The sequence below is a fragment of the Sturnus vulgaris genome, chromosome 25 (assembly GCF_052056855.1).
Source record: "Sturnus vulgaris isolate bStuVul1 chromosome 25, bStuVul1.hap1, whole genome shotgun sequence".
NCBI classification, from domain to species: domain Eukaryota; kingdom Metazoa; phylum Chordata; class Aves; order Passeriformes; family Sturnidae; genus Sturnus; species Sturnus vulgaris.
In genome coordinates this window covers 6,232,741-6,260,615 of record NC_142267.1, presented here as the reverse complement: position 1 = coordinate 6,260,615, position 27,875 = coordinate 6,232,741, and the positions used below count along the sequence as shown (strand labels likewise).

Genomic DNA, 27,875 nt, shown 5'->3' with positions numbered 1-27,875 from the left:
ATGAGCTGAGATGGGAATGGGGGCAGCAGCAAGGGTGGAAGAGAGATCCAGCCTAGGGCTGCAGAGAAGGCCAGTGAGCAGTGAATCATCCTGATTTTGGGGGGCTTTGGGGTGTTTCCTTTGAAAGAGGAAGGGGATGACAAAGGTGAATGCGGTGGGTTCTTCCCCTCCAGCAGCTGCTGCGGAAAATCCCGGGGAGACAAATTGTGGGGATGGGTAAGGGGAGTTCGCAGCCTCTTTTTCCCACCAGCCTGCCCAGCTCGGGGGCATCTCCTCCTCCCGGATGGGCTTCACCCCTCGCCCTTTCCCTCCCCTGCAGCCCCCGGGCTCAGGAGGGGAGGGGGAACCGCCACAGTGTTCGGGGGGATTGTCATGGTTACCTCCCTGGCAAAACAAATGGCTCCACTGGGTGATGATGATGATGATGATGATGATGGTCACCCAGACAGCTCCGGACACTTTGAGTCAGCGGTGGGGAGCGAGAGCCCCACCCTGGGGATGCGGAATCCCCCCCCATCCCAGGGGAGCCAGGCACCCTCCCGGCTCCGGGCAGAGCCTCCCCGGGCACATGTTGCTGCAGCCGGTTCGGTAAGAGCCTTCCTCCCCCCCGGGACCCCCGGACTCCCCGGGTTCCTCCAGCCCCGGTGCCCGGTGGGGAGGGTCCGGGGGGTGACACCACCGGTTGCTGAGGTGGCTGCTGGTGCAGCGCTCCCCCACCCCAAGCCCCGGCGCTTGCTCCTCTCCCTCTCTCCCTCCCTTTCCCTCTCTCCTCATCTCCCTCTCTCCCTGTCTTCCAGAGACAGCGCTCCGCAGCCGTGCCTGTCGCCTTCGGGATTCCTCCTGCCCCTCCTGCCCCCCCAGCCCAGCCGCAGAGGGGCTGGAAGAGTGGGTGAAGTTGCTCCAACCCCCCCATCCCCTTCTTCCTTCTCCTCCTCCTCTCTCCCAGGAAAGGTAAGAAAAGCAGTGGCTACTCTCCAGTTGCTCCTGCACCTTTTTAGCTCCGCAGGGGTGGGTGTGAGGGGTGTGTGTGTGTGTCACTTCCCAAGGCTGTGCACGATCCCAGCACAAAGCCGCTCACTGAAGAAATCCCTGTCATAATATTTGTGCAGGCACAAGCCCACACTTTGCAAGCTGCTGCTTCCCAGCCTTGCTTTTTCCCAGCTGGATGGTGAGTCCCGGAACATCCCATCCCTCCCCAAAAATTGTACAGACATTGGTAGTGACTGTGTCTGTCTCAGTGCAGGCAGAGGACAGGGATGGATGGGGGAATGGTGCTGGGGATGATGGGCTGTTGCTGTCCTGGGCAGCAAAGTGGGATAACCCGTCTGTGGACACATTGTCTGGGGAAGGAGGAGTGACCTTGGCAGGGTGAGGGGGGCTGTAAGGGTCAAAACACTGAGACCTGGCTGGAATCCACCACACTGGCTGGGGCAGGGCAGGACAGGGGTGGATGGAGAAGGGCAGTGCTGCTCCTGGGGGCCCTGTGTGGATCCTCCTTGGATCTGGATGCACCCCAAGCAGGAAGCAGCCCAGCTGAGGGGTGTCTGGGCCAACACCCCCCTCTGGCTCAGCCCAGAGATCTTCCCCACAGCTGTGAGCCCAGCAAGGTGGGGGTTAACTAACCCCTGTGTCAGAAATGTGTGATAAACAGCTCTAGGAAGGGGCTTGGGACATGAATCCAGGTCTGTGAGACCCAACTCTTGGGCCAGGCTGGTGGTCCAAGACACTTGCCAGCATTGTAGCTGACATTCCCCAAAATCTGTCTCTGCCAGGGCTGTCAATCATGTCCCAGCCTGGCACTGCATCACCTCGGGAAGGGGGACCAAGTTGTTTTCACTGGGCTCTGGCAGGAGCAGCTGCTTCCCAACCTTTCTCCAATTTCCATATCCAAGGCCTCAGGGTGCCCTTGGGGCCAGGAATCCTTGTCACTGCCGTGTTGTCACCCTTTGGGGGGTCTGCAGTGGCTGTTTTCCTGGTTGTCCATCAAGTGGGATATTCCACTTGCAGACTGAGGCAAGGGAAGGCTGGAGATGGGAGAACAATTCCTGTAGCTTTTCCTGAGAGTATCTCACAGGTCTGCCATGGTGGATCCATGGCTCTTCCACACAGGACAGTGCTCTGGGTGCTTTTTCAAGCCCCATTTCCTCCTATTGCTTCCTAGAGGTATTTTGGGGGTTGATCTCGGTTTCCTGGCCAGGTTTGAGCCTCAAGCTTTGGGATAAAGCAGCTCGAGGGCTCCTGCATGTCTTAGTCATGACCTGCAGTGATGTGGATCAGGCAGGTGAAGTCAGGGGTCCCTCAGCAGCTCCCTGAGCCTTGCTGCCCCTGAAAACCAGGGAGAATTTCCGAGGGTGACTCTACTTGAGAGCCCTGAGAGTTTGGGAAGTGCAAGGCTTCTCCTGTCTTGGATTTGCAAACAGGGGCGAGTTTGTTTCCCTGGGTGATTGCCCAGGAATGCTGATGGGAGGCTGTGGTGCAACAGGCGTCCTTGGCCATCTCTCTCCACTTGTACATCTCCACAGGGCGCTCCGGCTGTCGTCATCCCGGCGAGCCACTGGATGTCAGTGTTGATTGAGACAGACGACGTGGAAGGAATATTTTACCCAGCTGCAGAAAACCAGGCAACCTCTGAGCACTGGGGATGTGCCCCAGGTGTAGCTCGGACCTGGAGGCCAGATGTCCAAGGGAACCCGTTTGTGGCCGGTCAGGGGTGACCGCAGGGCGGGGCAGTGACTCAGCCGCTCAAAAATGCGTCTGACATCAGGTGTGGCATCAGGGCTGGGCTTCACACGGATGCCTTCCTGTCCTGGGGGGCAGAAGCAGCCGGGGTGCCCCTGATTCCTGCCCTACAGGCAGCAGAGCCGGGTGGAGCTGTGTCGGGTTTTATCCCAGCTCCTGCTTTGGCTCTCCCTGTCCTGTTGTCGGCTGCGAATGCCACAGGTCCTGTGGTGTGGAACAGCTGGGACCCCAACCCGCTCCTGGGAGTCGGGTCCTGCCAGAAGCCAGGCTGTGTGCTCACAGTTTTGCTCTGTTTTCCTTTTCAATACACCTCAGAGGAGCATTATTCTGCCCCTGTCTTTACTCCACATGCTCAGACAATATTTTTGAGGGCACATCAGTGCTTAGAGACACAGAGGGACTCCCAAGAAGCTCCAAGCAGTGCTCCAGGCACCACCCCCTTTTTTTCAGGCACATAAACACCTTTTCCCACCCCATAAAGTCCATGCCCAGGCTCTGGGGAGTGCTGGGACAGACTGTGCAGGGGCTGGAGCCTGTGCTCCAGCTCGCAGCCCCGCGCTCCCTGCTCGCCACCGGCACCGGCGGCAGCAGCGCCTTCCCCGGCAGTCGGGACCAGGAATTGGCCCAGGGTATTGCCTGGAGTGGGGTGATCACGGTTCACTGCCTCCCTCCCCTCCGCGGCCAGGAAGAGCAGGGGATTGTCATGGAAAGGATGCTTACAAAGGAAGGGGGGGAAAAAAGCTCGGTGCAGTAGCAGCCTGGTGTGCCAGGCTGGCCAAGGGACAATGTCTGTGTCCCCAGCTCTGAGGTGCTCTCTAGTTGACAATTACAGGTGTATTTTGAGGGCTGAAGGTATTAACCAGTGGTTTCCCTTTTCTCCAGATGCAGGGTGAGGTGGGAGGCACCTGGCCAGGTCTGTGGGATCACCCCACACCTGCTGTGTGTGGGAGGCAGGACACGTTTGGTGGCAGTGAGGGGACACTGAGCACTGGGTGGGTCTAGGGGTACCCTGTGCAGTGTCAAGCTGTTGTTAATTTTTTGGGATGCTGGGTCCCATCCTGAGAGTCAGGCCCTGTGGCCTGAATGGAGACTGAGCACATATCCCAGAGCAGCAAAGGCAGGATGGGGAGCAGGCAAGGGGTCGGTGCTGAGCTCCTGGGGGGCACAGGGCAGAGATTCCAGCCTTCCCACTGCTCTTCCTCACTCCAACCTCTCTGCTCTCTCCCTTTCCATGCTGCAGTCACTTGATGGCGTTGGTGACACGAGCTGTGTGGAGCAGCCCCATGGCTCTGCTGGCAGCATCCCCTATCAAAGGGTTTTTGCTGGGAAGAGCCCTCTGAGCCCTCCCTGTCCTTGTGGGGCCGATTTTTTGGCTGGCACAGGAGCTGGTGCCAGGCTCCTCTGAGCCACCTCGGAGCTGCAGGAGAGGTGCAACTTTCCTGGCTGGATTAAACAGGACATGGCACAGGGCTCTGCATCTCATCAAGGGTCCCTTAGTGCTTGTCCTGGCCCAGGTGATGCAGAAATCCCTGCTGGCAGAGTGGTTCCCATGGGAGCTATGTCCCCAGTTTTCCATGGGTGAGGAGATGTGAGGGGCTTGGATCTCACCTATGGCTCTGCACTAAGTCCCTGCTTCCAAGCTGAAGTCACACTCCTAGAGCCCAAATTCACCCCTCTGGCAGTCCTGTAATGAATTCCTGTTGTGCCAAGCTGGATGAGAGCTTCTTCCCATTATTATTTCTTCCCTAAGGTAAAATCATTCCCCCTCCTTCCTCCCCCACCTGGCATTAAATCACTTCCTTGATACCTGGATGGCCTCTGCCACATCTCGAAGTGAGGGGACCTTCATTATCTCTCCCTGTGGCAGGTGTACTCTTGCCAGCTCCTGAATTCCCAAGCCTTGTTGGCATGGCTTGGAGCATCCCGGTGTGGGGTGGCCTTCCCTGGCTCAGGCAGGATTCCTGTTCATCCCCATGGACGCATCCCCGACCTCCTGGGCAGCTCCTGGCATAAGCAGCGTTTGTGGTGGAAGGAAGGGTGGATTAAATCGAGAATGGCTGAGTTTTTTGGCCGGGATTCAGGGGCGTGCCTTGGGATTACTGCCCTCCATCATCATCATCATCTTCACTGCTGTTTCCTGGGCTCGGTTTCCCTGGCTGCTCTCCCCCATCCTGGACATTTCCCTTCTTGCTCTCCCTTTTTCCTTTCTGAACGCCGTTTTCCTGCCCGAGCACTCATCGAGCTCGTGGCCTTGATGTCCTCTGTGGCATTTGCATATAAAGGTGGGTTTTAATAACGCAGGACTGGTAGGGAATGATAAACTGATACATTTCAGTGCTGCTGGCTTCTCCTGGGCCTCGTAAATCACTGCATAAAGCATTGCAGAGCCAGCCAGGGAGAACTGCTGCCTAGCAACTTCTCCCGCTTCCCCGGGGGAGCGGGATGTGGCCCTAAAATCCACCTGAAAAGTCTCCTTTAAAACCCTGAGGCTTGGAGGAGAGGAGCTGTAACAGAGAAAAACCTGCTTAGGGAAAAGAGTTGGGATGTAATTGGCAGAAGGAGTCACTTTGCATCTGAATGTGCCGGCTGAGCACAGGGAGGGATGAGTCAGCCCTTTGCAGGAAGGATCTGGAGATGCAGGGCAGAGAGCAGTGGCACCTCCCCGAAATCAGCGAGGATGAGGATGGGCAAGGGCATGGGGGGGAGGGCAGGAGGATGTCTGGCTCTGCCTGCCTACTCTTCCTTCCCCAGAAGAAAACGCTCATGATCATAGTCTTATCCTGGAGAAAGTTGTTGGTTTGGAGGATAATGAGGGGAAAGAGGGACAGAAAAAGATGTTAAGACTGTTCTGCCCAGACTCCAGCAGTGTGGGTGCTGGGGGCCATGGACCTCCGGGGCTGTCTGTGCCCAGCCAGGGAGGTTTCATCTGAACCTCCTCCCTTGTACCAATGGGGATTTGGGGCAAGGGTTTTCCTTGTGTCTTCCCACTGGGCTCTTGCTCCATTCCCCATCCCCACTGCAGTCTGATCCGGGTCTCATCCTCTCCCAGGTCACTCACCTTTCTGTCCTCAGGGCTTCAGAATGAGAGCAGAGCCATGCAAACATTTTGGGCTCCACATCCATTCTCACCTTTCTCTCTCCAGTTCTCCATCATCACCCAGAGACCCTCGGGAAGATGCCAGGGCTGATGAACTGGGCCACCCTCTCCCAGCTGCCCCTCATTGCGTCCGAGGTGACATCCTGTGTCAGCGGCTACGCCTTTGGGATGACAGCCCTGCTCACCTACCACAACCCAGACCCCCAGGCTTTGGAAGGCAAGTTTTAAGGAGTGAAGCTTGGAATGAGAACTTCAAAGTCAGGATATGCCAGTGCTGGGTTTCTGTGCATGCCTTCAAGCTTTAGATGCTGGTGGGAAGCACAACCAAGTGTATTGTGTCCAAGTCTACAACTTTTTGGGTGTGAAAAATCCCACAAGTGGGATTTTTTTCCCACTTGGGAAGTGCCAAGAGGGACCTGGCCGGTAGGTGCAGGGAAGAGGTGGGTGTTGCTAACACTCCTCCTGGCTGGCAGGTCTCTTTGTGTACCCCTTGGACGAGGGCACGACTGTGGTGGGCTTCGAGGCGGCCGTGTCCCAGCGCACCGTGACAGTGCAGATCAAAGACAAAGCCAAGATTGATGGCACCTACTTCAACAGCTGCAGCCTCCCCCCTGGAAGAGCTGGTGATGGAAGTGGTGAGGGGGTTGAGGGTGTTTTAGGGAATGTGGGGAGAAGAGGAGGGGAAGGGGAGTGGGGAGGTGACAGGGGGTGCTGGCTGGTGTATGCTGTGGCACCAAGGGAGCTCCTTTTGGGAGGCTGAGGGGTTGTTGTGCTCATGCCAAAAGTGTCACTCTTATCCATCTTGAAAAGCACTGCAGCTGCTGAGCAGCCAAAGGAGTGATGCAGAAGTTGGGGCTCTTTAGAGAAAACTGACGTGTGCAGTGGGAGCTTTGGGTGTTTGATCCAGGCCTGGGGGTTGTGGGAGGCCTGGAAAGGAGCATTTTCCATGGTTGCAATACCTGATGTGGTCCAATCTCTGTGCAGGAAGGATTATGATGGATGAGGACCTGGAGAGGATCGTTTTTGTGGCTAGCCTGGGCATGATTCCTCCCCTGGAAAGTGTCTCCATCTTCATCAGCACCTCCTCTGAGCTGCAGACACTGCCCAGTGGGGTGGTGAGGGTCCTTCTGCCAGCTGTGTGTGTCCCCAGGGTCCCCCAGCCCAGCCTGGAGAATGCCAGCAGCTTTTCCAGCCACCCGCTCCGATCGTATGTAAAACCACAGGGTGGGCTGTGTGTGGGATGGATCCTGGGGAATGCAGGGCTGGCTGAGCAGGAGCTGCAGGAGGCTGGAGAGTGGCTGTAGGCTTTGGCTCTGGCCGACCTGCAGTTCCTGGGGGGATAGAACATGTTCACAGGGTTTATTTGGATTTATCTGACTGCAGGGACAAACACCTCTGTGGATCGGGGAGCCCGGAGCAGGGGAGCAGGTTCTGCCTGGCTCAGCTGCTGGACAGTGAGGCCACCAACCCCTTTGAGTATGAGTTCAGCTTCCACCTGGAGATCCGGGGGCCGTGTTTGCTGGCAGGTAAGAGCACTGGGGCTGTCCTGCTGCACAAGGCTGGTTTATCACCTCCCCAAGGCAATGTCCACACTCCTCCTCCACAATGTAAATCTGTGCTGGCACCTTCACGGTGCTGGGGTGGATTTACCAGTACAGGGTTGATGCTAAGATGGGTTCCTGTCTTCTGCCACCTTGTCATTTCTTCTCCCTGCTCTCCCCCATCCTCAATCCCTGCTGGCTCCTGGGTTTCCCCGGGCAGGAGTTGAGAGCCCCACACACGAGATCCGGGCAGACGCCGACCCCTCGGCTCCCTCTGCCAAGAGCATCGTGATCACTCTGGCCAACAAACACACCTTCGACAGACCCGTGGAGATCCTGATTCATCCAAGTGGTAGGTGGCCTCTGCTTCCCCTCTGCTGCTCTTGCCTCTTCCTGGGATCCTCGTCTGTAGCTCTGGAGACAGCTGGGTTAGTGCTGGTGTTGCAAATATTGTCAAGGTTAGGCTTCCAGGAGGTAATCCTGGCCCCTCTCAGGGTTTTCTGAGCTCCCCAGCTCACAGTTACAGTTGTTTTCCCAACCAAGAGTGCCTGCATCTCTGCCAGACCCAAAGTGTAACCAGGGCTGTTCTTCACACAATTCTCTGCATTTCCAGAGCCCCACATGCCCCACGTCTTAATGGAAAAGGGTGACATGACCCCTGCAGAGTACGAACGACACCTGAAGGGGAAGAACGATTTCATTAAAGGCACTAAGAAAGACCCCAGTGCCAAGAAAAAGGTGAGAAACACAAGCTGCAGGTGTCAGCTGAGGCTTTCCATGGACTGAAGCTGAGCTAGAAGATGATTCTGTGTTTCCAGCATCAGATATTACACTGTCCCAATGAGACCTGCAGCATCCTCCCTCAGAGAGGGGCTTGTGTGGAGGAAGAGGGGGAAATTCAGCAGTGCTGCTGATAAACTGAGAGGGGAAGGAGCTCTGAGATGGTTATTGTGTGTATAATTAGTGCTAGTCTAGCATAGCATAATTAGAGAGGTGCATTGTGATACCATTAAGGGTATTATAATTATTGCAATGACATAGAATAAAATATTCTTTTAATTGCTCAGTAAATGTTTACTGTTTCTGGGTAGCTGTCAGAAAGAAAGAAGTGATTTTCCTGGGAATAATGAGCTGAACTGAAGACAAGGTAGGAGAGACTTCTCTTTGTTCTGCTGAGCAGCAAAGAGAAAAATATCTGTGCTGGGATTTGTGCCTCGTCTTCCAGCAGTTCTGAAGGAATGAGTGACAGCCCAACACTTTGGCGTGTCTGGGATCAGTGGAAAGGGGCAGACAGCTCAGAGCCTTCCTGATTTCCAGGGTGGGCATCTTCCCCTAAGGGACAGGTTGTGCTTGTGTGGCCACAGCTGGGGCTGACAGCTCCTGTTTTACACAGCCAGGGCTCTCCTGTGTGCCCAGGGATGCTAATTTCCCCCAAAACTCCTTCTCCACGTGTCTGACCCCGGGTCCTTCTTGGCAGACATGCCAGACCTGCTGCAGGGGTGCCTCCCCGTGCTGCTGAGATTTCTCCTTTTACCAGAGACTTGTCAACCCTCCTCTCCTCCCTTCCCTTTGCCCTCCACTCTCTCTCTCAGGGCTGGGACTCTGCAGGCATCTCCTCTAATTGTGTTCAGTGTGTGGCAGGTGGAACAGATGAAACTCCCACGCTACGCCTCGGATGGCTCCCTAATTATTTCTGCGTCTTTAGCATGTCAAATTATCTCAGGGGGGATCATTCTGGAGACTTTTCCCTACAGGAAAGCCACCTGTGCCCCGGGAGGACTGGGAAACGACTGCAGGGAGCAGAGGAAATGCCTGGAATACCTGGGGTAGATGATGGGCTGGAATTGCTGCTGCTCAGAGCAGGGCACTGGCCACTTCTTGGCTTAAATTAAATTAGCCCAGAAATTTCAGCAGTAAATGATAATTAATTCTCCTCCCTCTGTTTGTTATGCAAAAGGCTTGGATGCTGTCAGCTGTAGGTTGGTGGGGATGGATGCACACTGGAATCAACTTTCCTCGACAAAATCTGATTAGTTTACTGTAATTGGATAATGGGTGAGGGGAAATGGAAGGGAGGTGAGGAGATGTTTTCTTTTCTGGCTGACCTGTAGTAGCTCCTCTGAAGCTGTTTACTGAAGATTTGCCTGTAAAATTCTCTCCAGCCAGTGAGAAATCCCAAAATATGGGCTCATCCTGATCACACAGGAAATTTATGTCATGGATACCCAAGAGCATTCCAGGCAGTTCTGTGGATAGGTCCAGGGCCATGATTCAGTATTTGGACAGAGACAGCAAGGAACACTCTAGTCTGGAATGTGATAAACTAGAAAAGTTGTTAAAGAAAATAATGTCATATGGCTGGAGGGAAATGGAAATGGAAAAAGCCTTTTGATTTCTCAGCAGCTGATTAATTTATACCCCATAGCATAGAAGGGAAAGGCAGGAGGATGAGTGGGAGCTTGGCTCGTTCCTGTGAGTGGGACCTGTCTTTTCACTGGGTCAGAGAAGCAGCACTCAGGCAGAGGAGCTGAAAGCAGAGCCTGTGTGTGTGTGGAGCCACTGGGAGTTGGTGAGTTTTACAAAACAAAGGTTGGTCGTCAGTTCTTAGACTGAGGTATATGAGTCATGGCTGGAGAAAACAAGCCCAGTTATCTGGGGTCTGGTTTACTCCCTGTGAAACCAAGGAGAAAAGCAGCCAGAAAGAGGAGAAAAGAGGCAAACAGGGCCCCTGAGGATCGAGCTGCTGTTGAGGAGTTGTTTCCACACTCAGTCCCAGGGATGAAAGGCCACGGCTGGGCTGATGTGGAGTCCTGGAGCTCCCTCCAAAGCAGCTGAGGCTGTGATACTGCTTGATACACACATAACAGCACATTATAAGCCCAGCACAAGAGGTTTTTACCAGTTTAATTTTATCCCATTTGTAATGAATACTTGAAATAGAAGGAGAGAAAATGCAGAGAGCCATTGGAGCTGTGTGCAGTGCAGGGATCGTGCAGGTTCCTATCGAACCACGGCCAGAGCAGACGGTTCAGCTTTCCAAAGCCTTTCAATCCCTACAAAGAAAAGTGATAAAAGACATGGGCAGAAAAAGCAGCAAACCAGAGGTGGCAGGAATGAATTGGAGTGCTGAATGCAGCAGATCAAGGGCTGCATCTCACACTTCATTAATGAGTGACCACGGAGAAAAACTCTGCTGTGCCTCGGTGGGATGCTGAGCTGTGCTAATGGACCAGGATTTTGGGAAGGATCTAATGAAATGTTTGGAGAAGCAGTTTTGCAAGGTGCTGGATAGGGCCAGGTCTTTTGATTTCTTCTCCAGGCTTTTATCTGAGTTTATCTGAGCAGTTGCTCCATATAAACCCAGAATAGTTTGGTGGAAAGGACCTCAAAGCTTACCTTGTCCCACCCCTCCTGTGAGCAGGGACACCTTTCACTATCCCAGCTTGCTCCAAGCCCTGTCCAGCCTGGCCTTGGACACTTGCAGGGATGGTGAATGCTGTGGGTATGGACAGAACAGGACCTGGACCTTGGCCCACTCTGCTGTTGTCACCTCTGGGGCCAGAACAAGCAGATTCTGGTCCACAAAAGGCCATGCACTCACATTTTTAGCCCTGCTCTGATTCCCCTCAAATTGAAATGGGGTGAAAAGACCAACCTCTCGAGCTCTCTCCTGCTTTCTTTTAGATGGAAATCATCAGGAAGCGACTGAACAAGGACATCCCCCACCACCCTGTCATCATGCTCAACTTCTGCCCTGACTTGAGGACTGTGCAGCCAGGCCTCAGGAAAGCCCAGGGAGAGTTTATCTTCCTGGTAGACCGCAGCAGGAGCATGAGTGGTGTGAACATCAGCCGTGCCAAGGTACCTGCAGGAGGGGAAGCACCTGCCTGTCAACAGGGATGAATGAGAGAGAGTGGTGGGGGTGCTGAGAGCATAAGTGTTCATTATCAGGGGATGGGGGGTAATTATGGGGTAACCATGGCACTTGTTTGGTGCCTGCAATGAAGGTGATTTCCCCCAGTCTCTTCCCTTTCTTCCTATCAGCACATAAAATGCAAAATGATTTTCCTTCCCTCTCTTGCTGGCATGTCTTGTGCATCCCTTTTCCAGTTCTCCCTGTCTCCAGGAGGACTTTGGCTGATGGCTGCCTAGGAGGAAACCTCCAGGGAGCTCCAAGGGGAGCGAGGTGCTGACCATGCATTAAGAGAGGTTTTGCTGATGGGCACCTCTGTGAACCCACAGAAATGATTTAACCATGAGACATCCCTTTTCCAAACACAAATGAACACCAGCAGCCTGGTGTGGATGGTTATGGGAGGTGTGTCAAGACCTCTAGATAAAAAATAACATTGTCAGGGTATTTTGTGGGTCTGAGGTTCCCCTGTCACATGTAGCTCTTACCCAGAGCCAGCCCTGGTGCAGGACCCTGCCCTTGGTCTGTTGAACCTCATGAGGTTCCCACGAACCCATTCCTGAGCTTGTCCATCTTTTAGCACATCTCTTTTCCCATCTGCCTCCAGTTTCCATGGGAACTGCTGAAGAAGGACAGACACCTTCAGCAACAAGGATGGGGATGCTGGGGAGCCTGCAGATGGCTGCAGCACATCCCCTGGGATAGGGAGGCTGTTCCCAAGGGGAGCAGGGTATCTCTGGAGTTGTACCCCCTTCCCCCAGCATCTTTAGGAGTCTGGGAATCTTGTCTCACAGTGGAGTTTTGCTTTTTGACTCCCAGCATGGCTGGGTTTGGGCACCACAGTGTCTGCAGCCTCTGTGGAGGCAGGATTGTCCCCTGGGGATAGGGACCTGCAGGATCAGAGCCCTTCTCTTAGAGGTCCTGAAATGGAAACCCCATGGCAGGAGGGCTGTAGTAACAGGAAAAAAGCTGTTCCCCTTCAGGAAAAACTATTTTGAGGGAAATTTTGGAGGAGATACCTCAATGGAGAAACTCACTGTCCCTCCTTCGAGTGTCCCATCCTTGTTTGTCACTTGCAGACACCAGGGACCTTGCAGGGGCTGTTCTGAGAGGGTTTGGGTGGGTTTTGATTGGTAGAACCTTCTGCATCATCCTCAGCTGCCTGGATGCATGGCATGACAGTCTTGGAGCTGTGCAGCCTCAGGATGCACTCAGGGATGGGGTGGAAGGGCCCGTGTGGAGCAGGAGGGCATCCTTCCAAAGCAGCTGGAGTGGAAAATTCAGGGATTTAAATTTAAATTTCCTGCAGCCAGTTCCTTTCCCACCCTGATGCAGCAGGGAGAAGAGCCAGGCTGTGATGGTGCTTGCTGGCAAAACTGCACTAATAATTGGGAATTGACTTTTCTAGAAGCAAACATCCCTCCTTATTGAGTTGCCATATAGCTATGGAGTGCAACAGGATCAAGATCAATATTTACCAGAAGAAGCAATAAATCTTTCTGCTTGCTGAAATAGCAAGCAGGCATCAGTTGCCCATTTTGGGAAGTGCTTTAAGAGAAATATTTGGAAATTTGTATTTGTGTATTTGTAATGAGTTCCAAGATGGGATGTCAGCACTGAGATCTGGAAGAGCCAGCATCCCAGGAGCCATCTGGGAGCAGTGGTATAAATATATCCTCGTAGGTTTGAGATAACAGCTTGGATTTGAGTACTCCAGAGCCTGTTAAAGGGCAGCCCTGTTCTTGTACATCATTCCACTGATTTTCAGTGCTCCAGCTCTGTGTTGGTGCTGAGTCTTACAGGCTTTGGGAGCTGGGCTGACCTGGCACCACATCCCTGCTGGACCCGGGCAGGGGATTCACTGTGTCCCTCACTTGGTCTTTGCCTCTGGTAGGACAACTCAGGGAGGCAGTTGGTGCCTGTTTGACCTTGGCAGCTCCTCCAGGGGCTGGCTCGAAGGTTTCTGCTGCCCTCGGCAGACTGGCAGGAGTCTGCCTTGATCAGCATTTAAATAGAACTGAGCTGCTCCTGAACACTTTGCTTTACATTTTGCTTTAAATAAACACTTGCTTTAAATGGGCCTCCTCTCCTGCCACATAATTGCTCCTACAAGCTCAAGAGCTCCTTAGGCAGCTCTTGCTCAGTTGCTGATCACAAGCTCTGTCCTGGACTTGTCCACAATATCACTGTGACAATTCGAGTTGCTCTTGCCTTATGTAAAGCCTAGGAATAGGCACATTAGATAACCACCTCTGGTAAAGAAAATAGCTTAAAACTGTTGTCTCCCAGTTATTTTAATTGAAACCAGCTATGAATACAAGAGAATTGGAGATGAGGGAGGCTTTTCCTTTTGTGTAACTTAAAGCTGTTTGTTTATTTTCTTCGAGTTTAGGCATTCAGATGCATTGCGTGTCGCACTTCTCAATTTCACACTCTGCTTCTCACCCACCAGCTCTGTGCTGCAGCACTGTGTTGCCAGCACAAATTGAATCCCTTAAAAACAAACAGAAAAAATTGTTCAGTTCTTTGTTGTCTTTTTTTCCCCAAAGACTCCCCGTTTTCCTCACTGCTTCTGGTCCCAAATATCATCAAGGGACTTTGAAAAGAGCAGGGTCATATGGAGACATGGGAAAGAAGCAGTTGGTTTGTTGAGAGATGAAGGTGGGGATAAAATGGGATGGTTCTGGGCAGAGCTTTTCCTGGGAGCTGGGGCAGCCAGGGAGAGCTCAGGTGTGCTGGTGTCTGTTTGCTTTCCACCCCTCAGGATGCCCTGTTGGTCATTCTCAAGAGCCTGATGCCAGAGTGTCTCTTCAACATCATTGGCTTTGGATCCACCTTCAAGACCCTCTTTCCTGTCAGCCAAGCCTATTGTGAGGTATGTGAACCCACAGTCCACAGAAACACAGACTGGTTTGTGTGGGGAGGGATCTCACAGGGACAGGGACACCTTCCACTCTCCCTGGGTGCTCCAAGCCTTATCCAGCCTGGCCATGGACACTTCCAGGGATCCAGGGGCAGCCACAGCTGCTCTGGGCAACCACCCTTATAGTAAATAATTTCCTTATAGTACCAAATCTAACCCTGCCCTATTCCAGCTTAAAGTTATTCCCCCTTGTCCTGTCGCTCCAGGGATGAGGACAGCTCCTTCTCCAGCTCTCTTGGAGCCCCTTTAGGCACTGGAAGGGGCTTTAAGGTCTCCCCTAAGCCTTTCCTTCACCAGGATGAGCAACCTCAACTCCCTCAGCATCTCCTGTGGTTCTCCTTGGTGCTCGGAGGGTGCTGGTGCTGACAATTCCACCGTTCCTTTGGGCAGGAGAGCCTGGCCATGGCCTGCCAGAGCATCAGGAGGATCCAGGCTGATATGGGCAGCATCAACCTCTTATCCCCCCTGAAGTGGGTGACCCGCCAGCCCATCCACAGGGGCCACCCCCGGCTGCTCTTTGTGCTGACAGCCGGGGCCATCAGCAACACCGGGAAGGTTCTGGAGCTGCTGCGGGACCACTCGTGCTCCACCAGGTACACACTGAGCCCTGCAGGGCCAGAATCTGGCACAGGCTGGCATGTGCCTCCCCTTGAGCACAGCTCCAGCTCACAGACATCCCCACTTCAGAGACAGAGGCAGGAGAGATTGCTGCTCTGAGCCATGGGAGAACCTCAAAGGGTTTGGAACGGATCCCAGAAGTTCAGATGCTTTTTAAACAATCAAAAGCTGGATAATTGAGCTGACAACTTCACAGCTCTCGGCTGATGCTTCCTGCTAGGAGAGATTGACACGCCAACAATCTTCCTTGCTTTTTTTTCCATTTTTTTTTAAAGCACATCTGGGGCTGGCCCCAGCTGCTTCCAGGATGGGGCTGTGCAGAATTGAATATGCTGAAAGGGAGCAATGTAAAAAGCAGCTAATTTGTGCACGAGTTCCCAGCCTGGCTCCCCAGCCCTGATCACAGGCTGTTCTGATTTCTCCTCTGCCTCTTTAAGGGGCACAAAACATGAGAAAAATATAAGAAATCTTGATTCCTCTTCCATCTCTCAGACTTCAGGGTTATGAGGGAAGCTGCTCTGTGGGTTTGTACCTGCACAGAGGTCTGAGTGTTTCCCAGTGTAGAGGGCATCCCACCCCTTGCTCTGTGGAGCTGCAGGGGAGGGTTAAATGCAATCAGAGCTCGAGCATGGTCTTGGGTGAACCTGGGAGGGAGAGTCCTGGGCATGGCCAGTCTTAAAAGAAGGTCAGAGCCTTATTTAGGAGGGGTGTGAGACTGGCCTAGGATTTGCAGCCATCTGAGGATTAAAACCCTGCAAGAGAAAAGCCCCTTGTGCAGATGCAGTTTGCTGCTGAAGGTGCTTTCTGTCTCAGCAGCCCACTGCCCTGCTCAAATGCCACATCCCACCCATTCCCATCCTCTTGGCTTCCTGGCACATCCATCCCCACTTAGCTTGACTTCCAGCCTTCAGTCCAAACAAAATCCTAATTCATAGACCTGAGAGTTGGGGGGAGCAGCCTCACCTGGCTTGATCCTCCTTCCTTGAGAAAATGTTTATTTTCATTGGAAGCAGAGATAATTAATGGATATTTAGTGCTATTGACCACAGCCAGCAGGGAAAAGAGCTGAACTGAGAGCAAAGCAGCTTGTTTGTGTTTGCAGAGGAAGGGAAGGCTTGAGGTCCTGCTGGGAACCCCTGAGTGTCACTGCTGAAGGCTGGTCTTTGGGGAAGGGGTTTGGGGTCTGCTGAGAGGGAGGGGCTGGCAGTTCACAGAACCCCAGAATGGTTTGGATTGGAAGGGACCTTAAAGCCCATCTCATTCCACCCCCCTACCATGGGCAGGGACTCCTTCCATGGATTAGGGTGCTTCAAACCCTGTTCAATCTGGCCTTGGACAATTCCAGAGATCCAGGGGCAGCCACAGCTTCTCTGGGCACCCTGTGCCAGGTTCTGCCCACCCTCACAGGGAAGAATTTCTTCCCAATATCCAGTCTAACCCTGCCCTCTGTCAGTGGGAAGCCATTTCTCATTGTCCTGTCACTCCATGACCATGCCCAAAGTTCTTCTCCATCTCCCTTGGAGCTTCTTTAGGCACTGGGAGGTTCCCAACCCTCCTGCCACCCACCTAAAAGAGGGGCTGGTTATTCTGCTGGATATAGCAGTGGGAAAAAGTCAGAGGGAATTTCTATCTGAGGGAGAGTGTGGGCTACACGGGGCTGGATTTTCCTTTGGATCCCGATTTTCCCTGTCCCTTTGCAGGTGCTACAGCTTCGGCATTGGGCCCAACGCCTGCAGGAGGCTGGTCCAGGGTCTGGCTGCCGTGTCCAGGGGCAGCTCCGAGTTCCTGGAGGAGGATGAGAGGCTGCAGCCCAAGGTAGAGCCCCCAGTCCCCGTGGGGCTGGAACGATGCTCTGCTTCACCGAGACTCCCAGCAGGTTCACTCCCCATCCCGGCCCTGCCTTCCCAACCCCTCCTGGCAGCAGGTGGGCGAGCAGGAGGGGGTGAAAGAACATCTCCAGGGGGGTGGGAGGGTGTTTTTCCCTCTGCCTGGGGCTGGGGGCTGCGGTGCAGCAGCTCTGCCTTCAAAGGCAGCTCTGCCGCAGATACGGCCGGGGCAGAGGCACCGGCATCAAAGCAGCCAATTAGTTTTGAAGTCGGGCTCAGCCCTGGCGTTGCTCAGGCGAGAAGGACTCGGGGTTGGAGCGAGAGGAATGTGCTGTGATGGCTTTGCTTATTAAGCTGACTTTAAAGCCTCTCCATTCCCTCTCTCCCCATGAAGAGTAAAACCGTGTGCTTCAAATCCGGCCCAGGGATGGCTCTGTCCCCTGGTGAATGCACTGAGCCCAGCCTGTCACCTGCTGCTTGACTAAACCCACAGAGAATTGGGTCTTTAGCTCCTAAATATCTCCAAAAAGCCAGCTCCTACTTTCTTGATCTCTCAAGGAGGAGTTCTGCAGCTCCACCCTCTGCAGGAGCCTGGAGCACACAAAAACCTCTCTAAGACAGAATGGCATCAACATTTCTGATGTAAATTAAAAGCAAAGACAGTGAAGAGAGAGGTGTTTAATAAGAGCTATTAATAAGAGCTTTTCAGGCTGTGCAGCTCGGTGCCTTCAGCAGTTTGAGGCGTCAATTAATGGCCTTATGAAACACAGCCTGGTGTGTCTTTCCAAGCCTGTGAAAAAGCAGGGAACAATAGGGAATATTTGAGCTGTTCTATCTCTAAATCCGGTGTTCAGTTCCCTTGGCGTGCAGGGAAGCTCATGTAGATGGCTCCCTGGGAGGTTTGTCCATGAGGTATTCGCAGATATTGGTCTTCTCCACATGTGTAACTGGCACAGCATTGCTGATCTCTGGCAGGGACTTGTGCCAGCAATGAGCTGTTCCAAAAACATCAGTGTGTGAGGGCTGGGCTCGGGACAGGGGCTGGGGCTCAGACCAGTGAAGGCTGACAGCGTTTCCTGGGTGCTGGAGGGGAGCAAGGGATGCAGTCTCATATCAGAGAAAGATCCCTCAGGCCATAAACTCCCACCTTGCTCTGGGCTGGCAGAGATGTGAGATCAGCCCTGTGCTCCATCACTATCTGCTCATGGTAAAAAATCATGGAATCATGGAGTCATTTCAGCTGGAAAAGACCAACCTCTGTCAAGTATAACTGTGCCGAGGAGATGGGGGTGCTGGGATGGGTGTCAGAGTAGACTGAGAGGAAGCAGGCTGTCAGGAGAGGGTGGGAATCAACTGATGGGTTTGTTTGAGGGAATGTTCCCCTTCCCTGCAGCACACAGCACGTGCACCGTGGCTCACACCGTGTCCAGCTGGTGTTGAACCTCCCTCCCCTGCCCTTTGCAGATGATCAGGTCCCTGAAGAAGGCGATGGCACCAGTCCTGAGTGATGTGTCTGTGGAGTGGGTGTTTCCCGAGAGCACCGAGGCCCTGGTGTCCCCTGTCAGCAGCAGCTGCCTGTTCCCTGGTGACCGTCTGCTCAGCTATGGTGTCATCTGTGACACCTCCCCGTACCTCTCCAACCCCAGATCTGTGAGTTGTGGGGCTGTGCCAGGAGTGGGGAGTGTTGGGGTGTGCACCAGAGTCTTGGCTCTGTGCATGGTCGGGGGGTGTCTCCTGCTGCCCAGCTGTGTCCTTAGGAAGGTGTTGGGTGGGGGTTTGGGGACAGCAGTGCCTAGGGATGCTGGTGCAGCCTGTCCCAGCTGGGAGCTGGTGGCCACACACGGTGGTGGGACCTGTTCCCTCTGTGTGCTTCCCCCAGGACAAGAGGCGGCGGTACAGCATGATGCATTCCCAGGAGTCGGGCAGCTCTGTTTTCTTCCACTCCCAGGAAGAGGGAGCAGGCTTGGAGAGCTGGAACCACTCCAGAGACTCGGAGGGCTCCTGCCCCACCAAGCACTCCCCCGACCGCCTGGGCGTGGGCAGAGATCCTGGGGGAGAGTCGGACACGGACACGGGTCAGGTTTCCTCTGTACACGCCCCTGTCTCTCTAATCAAACTCCTGTCACTGCCCCTCAGTTATTTTGCCTGATTTTCACATGTCTTCAGCTGCAAAGAGCTGGAGGAGTTTGCAGGAGAGATGACAGATCTCCTGAGGCTTGAGCAAGTCTGTTTGGTTTGGATGTTTTATCCAAACCTGTCAGGAAATCAAGGGAAGCCCTGGTGAGCTGGGTTCCCTGGAGATTTTCAAAGCAGCTTTAGCTTTGGCCACATAATTATTTACAAGCTTCCCAAGCCGTGTGAGGAGGAGTGGAGTGAGCAAATGAGTAGCTCTGCTAGACCATCCCTGTACCTGCAAAGCAGCTTCCCAGTCAGGAGTGGGGGGAATGGATCCAAAGCCCCGTCCCCAGGGTGTCACTCCTCCCCACCATGGCCTGGCTGCGTGTTTGTGTCAGCAGCGTGTAGCACAAAGCAGCTGGCTGCACCCCGGATCTGGGGAAACCTCTGTTACTCATGGGATGTTCTTCCCTTTTATTCCAAGAGAAGCTGTGCTGTGCATCCCCTCAAACTTGTCAAAAGCAATGAGAAATCGTGTCTTTCCAAGGCAAATTTTAGTCTTGCTCTGACAGGAGCGTGTCTGCACTAATTAAATTTCATTAGTAAACCCTTTGTCTTCTCTAGGGAGGTTTGGGGAAATGCAGTCAGGCTTTTTTTGGCTGAAAACTCCTCAGACAAAACCTTCCCAACCTGCTCTCTTGACATCCCCAGGAATTATGAGTGTTTCTATTTCCTTTTGTGGTTTCGTTGCTTTGCTTAAAACTTTGCAGGGCTGAGTGTGGCCCCCTGAGCTTTGGCAGGACCCTGGGGAGGGCTCCCTGCCTCCCACCATGAGCCACGGGGATGGTGCTGGCTGATCCCATCCAGAGTGGAGCTGATCCTCTCTCCCATCACAGGGATGGATGTGAAGGCTCTGTCCAGGAGACGAGCATACAGCACCACCCAAATCTCTGACCACGAGCCTCGCAGGAAGGTGCCCACAGCCAGCGACCCTGGCACAGCCCTGGTGAAAAACCCCCTCCGAAAAACTCACCTGCAGGACCTGCAGCAGGTCAGCCCCGAGCCCTGGCAGGTGGATGTCCAGGTAGGTGATGCCCCAGGAGGGCTTTGCCTGCAGGTGGAAGCCAGCAAGGAGAAGCAGGAAAATATCAGGTGGATATGAGCCTTAGGGAAAGGGCCTGACTCACACTAGCCCTAAAATATTGATATAGATAATGGATATAGATAATAGATATAGATATAGATATATAGATAATAGATATAATAATATATATAGATGATAGATATAGCCCTGCAGCACATCACAAGCACGGGGGAAATGAGCCAAGCAGGGAGCAGAGTCCCATCCTGATATCCCATAGCAGTCCCTCCCCATGGGAGCCTGCTTTTTCCTTGCTCCCCTTCCCCTTAGTGCCTGTGCTTCACCTTGCTGCTCATCTGGTCCTTCTTATCTCCCTACAATTTAGGATTCAAACTCTCCCCATGGCTGTGGCACTTCTGTGCCCGGCAGGGAAAAGGAATTCAGTGCCAAAACAGATTCCCAGCTGGAACCACAGCCTTACACAGCATCGGGATGAGATGTGAGCCTGTGTGATGATACATCTGCTGAACAGGGTTTTGTCCCCTGCCTGCAGCAGGTGGAATTTGGGCAGATTTTTCAGCTGATCTGTGGGAAGGATAGGGATAGTTTTCTCTCATCCTTGGCACTGCTGGGATGCTTTGCTCTGCAATCAGCATCTGCAGGGCTGGGAGGACCAGCAGCACTTGTGTTCCCATGGAAACTCGGAGTGGGATGTTGGGGACTTTCATTTCCCCTCTGCTGTGGGTTAGAGATCACTGGGTGAGGGGTGGGAGGGGAGATGAGGTGACAAAGGGGAAAGGAGGGTCAGGGCTCCACAGGGAGGGATGAGACCTCTGCCCTCAGGCTACAGCAGTGAGAGGGGTGAACAGCATCAGTGACCAAGAACAAGCAGGTTTTAGGGGTACTGGCAACATTCCCTGGATTGGGAAGGTGCTCAGAGCATCCTCCTGCCCTCGGTGTGTGGGCAGGGGTGGAACTGACTCCCTTCTGGAGGGCAGTAAATGGTTAACAGTATGCTGCCTGCTCTTAATTAAATGCAGCCTGGTTTTGCTATCCCTCCTGCTGCCAGGGCTCCCAGTCCTGCTGCCAGGGCTTGACATTTTCAGGGGTGTGAAGCAGAGCCCTCAGCTCATCTCCACTCTTGCCGTGCTGGGAAGGAAAGGTCAGCACCAGCCATGGGCAGCTTAAACCCCCAGCTCCATTCCCAGCTGGATTCCTCTGGCTGGGAGGAGAGCTCAGGCAGGAGAGGGAACAGGTTTGGAACAGAAAGGGTCAGGCAGGATGTGTCAATATTAGCTTGGTAAATCACGCCTGGAGCTGCCTGGCTCTCCGTTTTGCTGGTGGTGTCATACAACAACAAAATTTAGGTGGTGGTGGTGGAGGTCATATCCTTGTTGTCACTCAGAGAAAGTAACCTTCCATCCGCCACCTTCTACCACCTCTGTTCCTTGCTGGTGATGTCTTAGGAATGTAGAGTCTGGTTTAGATGGATCTCCTCGCAGCCCTGAGGACAGGGATGAAACCCAGACCTTGCAGAGGGGAGCATCTGTGTGGGATGTGGTTCCAAAGGTGCAGGAGTGGGGGATTCATGTCTCCTGAAAGTGGAGAAACAGTCTCATTAGAAAAAAAAAAAAAAAAGAAAAGATAAAAAGATAAAAATTCCTTTCTCCCATCCCCTGCGCCTCTCTCCTTTCGTTACTAAGCAACTGGTCCTTGATCTTTCTGTCTCTCTTCTTTTCTTTGCTTCCCAAGTGAAGTCATTAAAATGTCTGGAGGGATGAAACTCATATTTCACCTTCTGTGTGTCTGGGTAAGGAGCCCCTGGGGCCAGGGTCCCTTGGGGACACCCCGAGGTCCGGTGGAGGCTTTGGGCACGGATCCCAGCCGGGAATAGGCAGAAGGAAGGACCTGTGTGATTGCATCCCTCGCTGGGGTCAGGCAGGGAGCAGATGGGATCAGAGGGCACAGGGCAGGCGTGAGGCAGGATCAGAGGGCACAGGGCAGGTCTGTGCCAGGATCAGAAGGCACAGGGCAGGTGTGAGGCAGGATCAGAGGGCACAGGGCAGGTCTGTGCCAGGATCAGAGGGCACAGGGCAGGTCTGTGCCAGGATCAGAGGGCACAGGGCAGGTCTGTGCCGTTGGCTGCAGCACATCCAGCCCTTACATCTCTCTGCTCACAGCCCCTCCCGGCCGTCCCGCACGGTTCTGCCACCAGGATCCGTGGCACAGGTGCCCGGCGCCCGGCCCTGCTCCAGCACAGCTGTGTGTCCTTCTGCCACGATGCCACCTCCCCAGCACTGCCAGAGGGGCTGCAGGAAACCCCAGCCAGGGGCTTGGAAGCGCTGGATGGCATCAGGAGCCTGCACTCCTCGTCGGGCAGCCGGAGCCCCGGGGATCTGGGTAACCGGGACACGGGGACCGTGGGCAGGGAGCCCGTCCGTGCAGGGGTTTGGTGGCACCGTGTGAAAACTGGGAAGTATTAATGATGATTTGTGGTGCCAGTGGGGAATTCAGCTCCCAGGGAGGTGGTTAATGATCTGCCTCTCCCCTCTCTGCAGAGTCTGCCCAGCATCCATCCCTCACCTTTGAGACAGAGACCTCCTCCGACTGGGAGCCCCAGGACCTGGATATTGGCGCTGCCTGTGGCTCCCCACGCTCCCCCAGGACCCTCTGCAAGGCAGTGGTGAAAGGGCTGAGGAACAACGAGCCTGTGCAGTGGGAAGTCACGTTTGATATCCACCCTCTGTTCCGAGAGCGGGACAGCCAGGAGGATGGTGACACAGACCTGTGGAGTGAGACCTTCCACCACCTGGCAGCCAAGTCACTCATCCAGGATTTCGAGCAGCTCGCCGAGAGGGAGTGTGAAATCGAGCATGGTAATGCACAGCTGGCTGCAGGCAGACCCTGCCTGGCCTCGGGAAGGCTTTCCAGCAGTCTCAGCAGCCTCTGGAGTGAAAACAAAAGCTGCTGGTGGTGAAATATTAGGGAATGTCTCACACAGCTCCCAAATAACAGCCCTTTTCAGCTGCCTTGTGCTCTTCTGCTTCTGCACATGATCATTCCCAAGCTCATATTCCTTCTCACTGCTCAGGAGCAGGGGTTGGACTTGATGATCCTTGAGGGTCCCTTCTGACTCAGTATGTTCCATGATTCTGTGATTCCTCTGCTTCATGCATGAGGTAACACAGTTATTTTTAAGGAGTTAGTCACTCGGAGCTGGGAAGTGGCATCCAAGTCCAGCAGCAGCCACACATCACTGCCCTGGGCCACACACATCCCCGGGCTGTGTCAACCCTGAAGTGCATCTGGGCTTGTGAAATAAGAGCAGGAGTAGCAGTAGGCAGAGTTTAGAGGGACACAGGGATACAGCCCCTGCTGGGCAGGGATCCCCAAGCACAGAGGTGGGTCTGGGAGCTGGGTGTGAGGGGCAGGGGAGCCCACAGGGCCCTGTCAGGGCTCTGACCCTGCTGTCCCTCCTGTGGCAGGGTCTGGGCGGCGGTTCCAGCTCAGCGCTGTCCACACCAGCAAGGCCTGTAATGTCATCAGCAAGTACACAGTGTTTGTGCCCGTGGACCTGAGCACCAGCTCCTACCTGCCCTCCCTGGTCCAGTACACCCACACAGGTAACCTGGGGCTGGCACAGGGCTGGAACTTTGTCCTGGCGGGGAAGGTGTCACTGGGAAACTTCTCTCAAGGTAAACCTCATGAAGCCACAGCACAATTTGGCACCAGACCCATCCCCAAGGCCATGGCCAAGCTCTTGGTGGCAAGAACCTCTTCCCATGGCCAGGGAAAAGGTGACCATAGAATCACATAATGTTTTGGGTTGGAAGAGACCTTAAAGCTCATCCCATTCCACCCCCTGCCACCACCTCCACTGTCCCAGGCTGCTCTAAGCCCTTTCCAACCTGGCCTTGGACACTTCCAGGGATGGAGCAGCCCAACCTGTGCCAGGGCCTCACCACCAAATATCAAAGAATTTATTTCCAATAGCCCATCTAAACCTACTCTCTTCCAGTCTGAAGCCATTCCTCCTTGTCCTGTCACTCCAGTTCCTGACCAAGCTCATTCTGTGGTTTCATTGCCATCATGCTTGTGCCAGTCCCTCTCTAACACTGGCCATTCTCTTCTCTCGTGCCAAGGGGCAACATCCAAGCAAAGCAACCAGAGGAAAGAGAAGAGTTCTGGAAACAGAAGGCAGCGTGGCTGTTCCCCTGGACGTCCTCAGTCAGTGTGTGGCCAGAATGGAGATTATGGATTTTACAGCATGAGTAAGATTCCCTGGGGTTTTATCTCCTTCCTGCTGCTAGAGATCTCAGTGGTTTGAGACATTTTCTCTGGTCTTTTTAAATTCTGCCTTCCCTTTGCATACGGTGCTCACCAGACACGTGTCAGGCTGGGGCTCATCTCCTTAAATGGTGAGGAAGCTTCAATTTCCCCTGAAACCCTGAAATCACAGGTCCTGCTGCTGACAGTGCTCAGAAGTTAATTGGCAGCCATACCATGGATAACACGAAGGATGAAACAGCTGTAATTAGAGGCAGGGGGGATGTGAGATACTCACTTGTCACCAAATCCTCCACTAATGAAGACGAGTTGGATCGGACCTTGTCTGGCACTGTCAGAGCCAGAGCTGAATTAACAGAGCCCTGAAGAGGCTCATTAACCCCATCGTGCCATGGCAGGGAAGGTGCTGGTTTTGGCTGGCTGCTGATGTGGTTCCTTGGTTGCAGATGCTGAGGAGAGCAGCCCCACACCCTCCAGCACCCTGTCCTCCTCTGCCTGGGAGCGCTGCCGTGCCCCTGAAGGTAGGGAAAGAGCTGCTGGCACTTGGTGCAGCTCCATCGAGTCTGTGGTTTGGGCTTCTGATGAGTTTTGGGGAATTTTGTAAAAAATTTAGGACCTAAAACTGGGCTTGTGAGCACAGAGCCTGACTCATTCCGAGGTGCAAGGGATGGAACCTGATGTGGCTTTTGGTATAAATCTCCCCCAGGTTCATTTTTAAGAGGTATGGAAATTTTATAATCCATATAGGAAAAACGAGGCAAGGGGAGAGGAAGGGTTTTGCCAAAGATTCAGCAGCCAAACAAGCCCATGTCCCAGAGCCTGGGCTCTGCTCCCTTTTGTTCCCCTGTAGCATCTTGTAACCCCAGCACTGTGTTTCTCCCCAGGGCCTTTCCACAGCCTGTCTGCTTCCTCTGCACAAGCCCAAAAATCCATCGAGAGGCTCTTTGCTGCCAGGTATGAGCCAGCTCGACCTTCCTCTGACCTCAGCAGGTGCCTCTCACCTGCATGGGTCTGATGTGAACACAAGCAGGGGGAGAGGAGGGACTGAGCGTGGTGCCAGTGTCTGGGCAGCAGGGATGGTTTTGGGGGGGAGGGTGGTGTCAAGATGAGCACAGAGGGCACGAACACCTTTTCATCCTTTCACAGGCTGACCCTCAATAAAACCATGCTGCTGGTCCGAGCTGCCAAAGGCTTCATGAGTAAATCTGCAGGCAGAGGGAGCGAAGCCAGCTCTGAGGGTGACAATGAGAGCATGGACTACCTTCCCCTGGTGAGCAGCTCCTCCCTGGGTCTTGTGGGGTTGTGTGGTCACTGCAGGGGAGCAGAGGAGGATCCCCCCAAATCTCCCTCCTGCTGTCTCTGACAACCATGTCCACTGACCTGCTCAGAGAGATGGAGAGCTGTTCCATGTATCCCTTTTTCCTGAGCTACCCACAAGTGGTTGGTGTGCCAAAGCTTCCCTTTGTGCCCATCATCCCTTGCAGGTGTCCCTGCAGCTGGCCTGCGGTGCCTTCCTTCTGAATTCAGCCTTCTGTGATGCCATCAACATCCCCATGGAGAAACTGAAGTGGACATCACCCTTCGCCTGCCACCGCCTGTCCCTCAGCCCCTCCGGCTCCTACAGCCCCAAGAAGAGCAGCCCCTCCTCGGAGCACCGAGTCCTGAACTCCAGCCAGCAGCTGCTGGTCCCCGGTGGGCAGGGAAAGGCTCCCACCCCTGGAGATGTGGCTCGGGGAGCAGGGAAGGCTCCCAGCACTGCAGACATCGCTCGGGGAGCAGGGAAGGCTCCCAGCACTGCAGACATCACTCGGGGAGCAGGGAAAGCTCCCAGCACTGCAGACATCGCTCGGGGAGCAGGGAAAGCTCCCAGCACTGCAGACATCGCTCGGGGAGCAGTGCTGGAGGACAGCGGCCGCCTCAGGCACGTGTCGGGCAGCGCAGCCGAGAGCATCTCCCGAGCCCTGAGAGCCGAGAGGGATCTGTCCCCTCCTGCCATCACCATCCGCAGCTTCTCCTCCCCTCCCGAGTGCGGGGCCGACGGTGCCCGGGGCCGCGACAGCGACGGCTCCGAGCTCCAGGCTTTGCTCTTGGACGTGGAGCTGCAGCAGCAGACGGAGCCCGAGGGGATGCTGTGGGCCACGGCGGTGGCGCTGGCCTGGCTGGAGCACAGCTCAGCTTCCTTCTTCATCGAGTGGGAGCTGGTGGCGGCCAAAGCCAGCCTGTGGCTGAGCGGGCAGGGCTTCCCGGAGGGATCCAGCCTGGCCGCGGTGAAAGCTGCAGCCCAGCAGCTCTTTGTGCTGCTCCGTCACTGGGATGAAAAGCTGGAGTTCAACCTGCTGTGCTACAACCCGGGCAGTGTGTAAGAGCAGGAGGAGGGAAGCTTGGGCAGGTTAGTGAGGGCACAGGAGCAGGGATCTATCCTTAAGGAAATGCCTCCAAGGAGCTCAACTGCTCTGCTGCAGGGATGTGTGTGTTTATTAGAGCAAACCCTGCAAACAGAGCAGCCTGGGCAAAATCCTGCACTCAGCAGTCGGGATTTTGCCCTGGAAGGGAACCTACCACTGCCTGCAGTAGATGCTTTTTATTTTCGACTGGATCAGCACTTCCAGCTACAGCAGTTCCCTCCAATCCTGGTTTCTTCTGGTCTCAGCCCAGTTTCCAGAACAGATCTTGTAGCCTGCTCCACTTTCCCTGTCCTTGCTTAGATGCCTCTTCCCAGCCCTGAATCACTGCCAAGCCCCCACTGCAGCCCCTCAGCCCCAAATCCCTGCTTTCCTGAGGCTCCTGCCTGGCTCCTGCCATCTCAGATAGCTTTCAAAGGTCTGACAACATGCTCATGTCATGGATCAAAGGGAATCTGGGCTGGGAATGACCACGTGAAGAGCAGCCCTGCTCACACAGCCAGGAGGATCAAGCCCAGCCACGCAAAAAGAAGCCAGACCAGTTGGAGACTGGGACCAGACCCCATCACACCCACACGGTGCTGGGCTCCCTCAGGCCCTCTGCAATCCCAGCAGGAGTTTGTGAGATCCCTTGCAGCCAACGTGTGCCTTTGGAGCTTCACAGGCAGAGCCAGGGTGCCTGGGATTGAAGGATCAAGTGCCTATGGAGGGAGTTGTGTGCCACAGTCTGCAGTGTGGCTGCAATGCCCACGGAGCCCATCCCGAACCCGCTGCCTTTGCTCCCTTCCTTGGCATGTAGCAGCCTTGCCTGTCCCAGCAGGCTTCTGTCCCGTGTCTGTGTGTCTGGGGGTGACACAGGAGGGAAACCAGTGCTGAGGACCATGAGCACCCCTCCAGTCTCTGCTCTGGTGTCACCTCTCCAAGGTCCCCAGGACCATGAGTATCCCTCCTGTCTCTGCTCTCAGTGTGGCCTCTCTGGGGTCCCCAGGATCATCCTTCTGGTCTTTCCTGTGATTTCACTTCTCTTGGGTCTTCAGGAGCTTCCTTCTGGTCTCTGCTTTCAGTGTCAGCTCTCTGGGTTCCCCAGAACCTCCAGCATCCCTCCAGTCTCTGCTTTGATGTCACCTCGCTGAGGCCCCCAGAACCACAGGCAGCCCCTCTGGTCTCTGCTCTGGTGTCACCTCTCTGGGTCCCCAGTGTGGCGGTGCTGCAGGTGCTGCAGGTGCTGCAGGTGCTGCAGGTGCTGCAGGTTTGCTGGCTGGGTGCTTTGGCACAGTCGTGTTCTCTGTTGTTGCAGAAGTGTTGTTGTCCCAGTAAATCACAGCCTGCTCTA

At 54.4% G+C, this 27,875-nt stretch overlaps 1 protein-coding gene across 6 annotated transcripts; it reads left to right on the top strand.

The window, feature by feature from the left end:
• The first annotated feature begins 344 nt into the window (after positions 1-344).
• On the top strand, positions 345-27,875 carry VWA5B1 (von Willebrand factor A domain containing 5B1). Of its 6 annotated transcripts, none has more exons than XM_088178650.1 (24): positions 346-588; positions 798-951; positions 2,523-2,764; positions 5,883-6,053; positions 6,310-6,459; positions 6,821-7,043; positions 7,220-7,362; positions 7,598-7,729; positions 7,991-8,115; positions 11,062-11,238; positions 14,055-14,165; positions 14,604-14,806; positions 16,532-16,646; positions 18,122-18,307; positions 18,537-18,732; positions 19,669-19,856; positions 22,034-22,253; positions 22,412-22,729; positions 23,339-23,476; positions 23,996-24,124; positions 24,587-24,661; positions 25,025-25,094; positions 25,287-25,410; positions 25,625-27,875. In XM_088178650.1, the coding sequence occupies exons 3-24, from the start codon at positions 2,749-2,751 to the stop codon at positions 26,501-26,503; spliced, it is 4,089 nt and encodes a 1,362-aa protein (XP_088034776.1). In that variant the 5' UTR covers positions 346-588; positions 798-951; positions 2,523-2,748; the 3' UTR covers positions 26,504-27,875. The 6 variants fall into 6 exon arrangements, with proteins under 6 accessions (XP_088034779.1, XP_088034776.1, XP_088034774.1 ...); XM_088178648.1 differs by having other exon boundaries at positions 347-588; positions 6,310-6,471; XM_088178653.1 differs by lacking the exon at positions 24,587-24,661 and having other exon boundaries at positions 345-588; positions 6,310-6,471.

Coding starts and splice junctions, on each gene's coding strand:
- VWA5B1 (XM_088178648.1), top strand. Junction 14,166..14,603: donor TCAGCCAAGCCTATTGTGAG/GTATGTGAACCC, acceptor TCCTTTGGGCAG/GAGAGCCTGGCCATGGCCTG. Junction 18,308..18,536: donor ACCTCTCCAACCCCAGATCT/GTGAGTTGTGGG, acceptor TGCTTCCCCCAG/GACAAGAGGCGGCGGTACAG.